The 3,511-nt window shown below is 33.6% G+C and overlaps 1 protein-coding gene across 1 annotated transcript; it reads left to right on the top strand.

The window, feature by feature from the left end:
* Positions 1-529: 529 nt before the first annotated feature.
* LOC115703701 (uncharacterized mitochondrial protein AtMg00810-like) lies at positions 530-1,132 on the top strand. Its single transcript, XM_030630938.2, has one exon. The coding sequence runs from the start codon at positions 530-532 to the stop codon at positions 1,130-1,132; it is 603 nt and encodes a 200-aa protein (XP_030486798.2).
* Positions 1,133-3,511: the final 2,379 nt, after the last annotated feature.

The raw sequence follows: 3,511 nt of genomic DNA, 5'->3' as shown, positions 1-3,511 counted from the left end.
GAACAAATCTATGCAGGATGAAATTTAGGCTCTCAAGAAAAACAATACATGGGTTTTGGAGCCTTATTCTCCTCTCTACAATATTGTAGGCTGCAAATGGGTTCACAAGATTAAACTTAATGCTGAATGACTCTCTTCAAAGGCTCAAATCAAGACTGGTTGCTAAAGGGTTTCACCAAAGACTAGGTGTTGATTTTAGTGAGACCTTTAGCCCAGTTGTCAAAGCTCCAACAGTGAGAGTTATCCTCACTCTTGTTGTCACAAAGGACTGAGAAATTAGACAGCTTGACATAAATAATGCATTTCTCAATGGCACTCTTGAGGAGGATGTTTACATGATGCAACCTCCGGGTTTTGAGTCTCCCCAACATCTTACTCATGTATGCAAGCTGAATAAGGCAATTTATGGCCTTAAACAAGTCCTGAGGGCCTGGTTTGATCGATTCAAAAATACCCTACTACAATGGCAATTAGAGATTTCGAAAGCTGACACATCTTTCTTCATTTTGAAGAAACCACACATGTTATAATGTTGTTGATCTATGTTGATGATATAATCATCACAAGGAACAGTTCAAGGGAGCTAAACTTGTTCATTATCAAACTAAACAAGACTTTCTCACTCAAAGATCTTGAACCACTCAACTATTTTCTCGGCATTGAAGTGTTTAGAGACAACACAGGTATATACCTTTCACAAGGGAAGTACATAGCAGAGTTGCTACAAAAAGTGGAGCTAACTAATCTGAAGCCTAGCCCTATGCCCATGGTTGCTGGAAAACCCCTATCCTTGTCTGATGGAGAACCTCTCAACTCACCAACAGCTTATAGAAGCATAATTGGAGCTTTACAATATCTGAGTCACACTAGACCAGATATTTCTTTTGCAGTAAATAAATTGAGCCAGATTCTTAAAGCTCCTACTACTGCTCACTGGAATGCAACTAAAAGAGTTCTCAGATATTTGAAGGGCACTATGTATCATGGGATTCACATTTCACCAGGCACTCAACTCAACCTGGTTGGATTTTCTGATGTTGGCTGGGCCTGCTGCCCTGATGATAGACAATCCATTGTAGGGTATTGTGTTTACATGGGGGATTCTCTCATTTCTTGGTCTTCTAAGAAATAATTTGTTGTTGCTCGATCGAGCACTGAGTTTGAATACAGATCTCTTACACAACTTGCCTCTGAATTGACATGATTACAAGAGTTATTCAAAGAAATGAAGTTGTACACCTCTGCCCCTTCAATTATCTGGTGTGATAATATGAGTGCTAGTGCATTGGCTTCCAACCCAGTTTACCATGCAAGGACTAAGCATATAGAGTTGGATGTTCACTTCATAAGAGATAAGGTTCTGTGACCTGGCTGCCATTGGTGTATGACTCAGCTGCTTACATGGCTCCCCATTCCTTAGAGATTTTATCAGAAGGAATATTCTAGAATTGTACAATTCTATTACAACAAATTCCGTGCATTGTAATCATTACTTTTGTAATATTTTTTTTGTATAATCTCCTCCATCTGTCCCTTCTTCAATGGCTAAGATCAATCCTTGTAACACTTGAATATCAATGGAATTACTCATGCTCATTGAGCTGAGATTTGCATCTTTCACTACTCTATTTTTACTAGTATTTCCACTATAAACACAAAAGGCATCAATCAAGAACAAACCACAACACTTCCAACAACTGACAAACCCAACAACCCTACTAGATCTCAACCACCATCTTCTAGAGTGGACGAGCCGAAAGCAAAACCAATCCGACGATGCCCATAACACCTGTCACCAGCGTTAGAACAAGCCTCGCCAATCCCCGTTTCAAAACCATGTTAGACTTGTCAAACACAATGGAGATAATGTGATTCACTATTGTGAGAGACAAGAGCTTTTTGGGTAATCTCAACACCTCTTAGATAAAAGACATAGCCCCATGGTCGGCAAGGTTATGACCAGAAGTGAATGTCAACATGAGATTTGCTAGGCGATGACCAACTTTAGAGTGCTACAAAACCTAATTTATGCTCAAACTGTTGATATTAATATAACAATGTTGTGAAACACATTAACACGTGTAGTAGTTGAATGAATTAAATAATATGTGAAGTTTAAATAAAATATTATTATAAACGTGGATGTAGTGAGACTAAAAAAACTTCACATCAATCTCATTTTCTTTCACACAACACAAAATTTGTTTTGAATTGATATCACTCAATCAATATGAAATGAAATAGTATTTTATTTACGGGTCCCATCTCTTATCATTCGTTCGTGGACCTAAAAATGGCTTAAGTAATTTTGAAGTGTACTCCCAAAAAAAAAAAATATAAAGATTGAAGTGTGTGCTAATATATCTTAATAATTATAATAATTGGATTCATTTTTTTAAAAAAAAAAATAAATATAATAATTGGATTTTTTTTTTGAAACGAATAATTGGATTATTAAATACAATAACTAAAAACTAACAAGGAATTTAAAAAATGATTTCGTTTAGAAGAGGGACCTGCCCTGCTTGCCTCCCATAATGACTTTCACACACTTTGATAATATATATTATTGAAATGCATGACGCTCCAAGCGCCGAGTGCTACTCTTCTTTTCAAATCCATGTCATTTCATTGGCCAACCCTAAACAAAATAAATAAATAAAAAGGTCAATTAAAATTTTTTAATCCAAAAATTTAATGTGCCAAAAGGTGAATTCTTTAGACTATTAAAAATATTTTTCAAATTATTAAGATTATTAAATTTAAAGATTTTTTTTTAAAAAAAAATTATTAGCAGATGCCTGGCGTGAATAGAAGTTTAAGGGCACTATTTAGTACGTGTCAAAGTTCGAGAGCATAATTCGGTACATAACAAAGTTTGGGGGCACCATTTGGTACATAGACAATCTACACTTTAGTAAAATTAATTAGAATTGAACAGAAAGTCATTAAATTTAATAATCACAATAATTTATAGAGAATTTTTAATGATCTGAAAAGTTCAGATGCACAACATAATACTATATTAATCACAATTGAAGGAATTTTGTCGTTTATGCTACATGGCATATATGTCGCTGGAGCATGAACGACATCCTTATTATTATTATTATTATTATTATTATTATTATTATTATTATTATTATGTTTATAAATTAAGTTTATATATAATTAATTCGATATAATAATTGTAATAATTTTAGTAAATTAATATAATTTGAGTAGCGTTTGGTATTGTGGTTGAAACAAAAATAGTCTATATATAATACTATATTAAGTGTTTAGTTCAACAATCTTAATAGTTTAGAGATGATTTTTAATAGTCTAGAAGGTTTAGGAGCACAATTTAGTTTATGCTAAAGTTGGAGAGACAAAAATTTTAATTATCTAAATAAAAATGCTCATTTCTCTTATCAATATTGTTAGAGTTTCTTCTCCAACGCACATTATGTTTGATGCCAAAATTCATTTTTTTTAGTATTCCAACGTTGACACTATAGCTGCCCTAAAT

This window comes from Cannabis sativa, chromosome 1, assembly GCF_029168945.1.
Source record: "Cannabis sativa cultivar Pink pepper isolate KNU-18-1 chromosome 1, ASM2916894v1, whole genome shotgun sequence".
Taxonomy (NCBI): domain Eukaryota; kingdom Viridiplantae; phylum Streptophyta; class Magnoliopsida; order Rosales; family Cannabaceae; genus Cannabis; species Cannabis sativa.
This window is presented reverse-complemented; position numbering and strand designations above follow the sequence as displayed.

What these genes read in the sequence shown, in the direction of transcription:
- LOC115703701 (XM_030630938.2), top strand. Translation starts at nt 530, where the DNA reads ATGTTGTTGATCTATGTTGATGATATAATCATCACAAGGAACAGTTCA.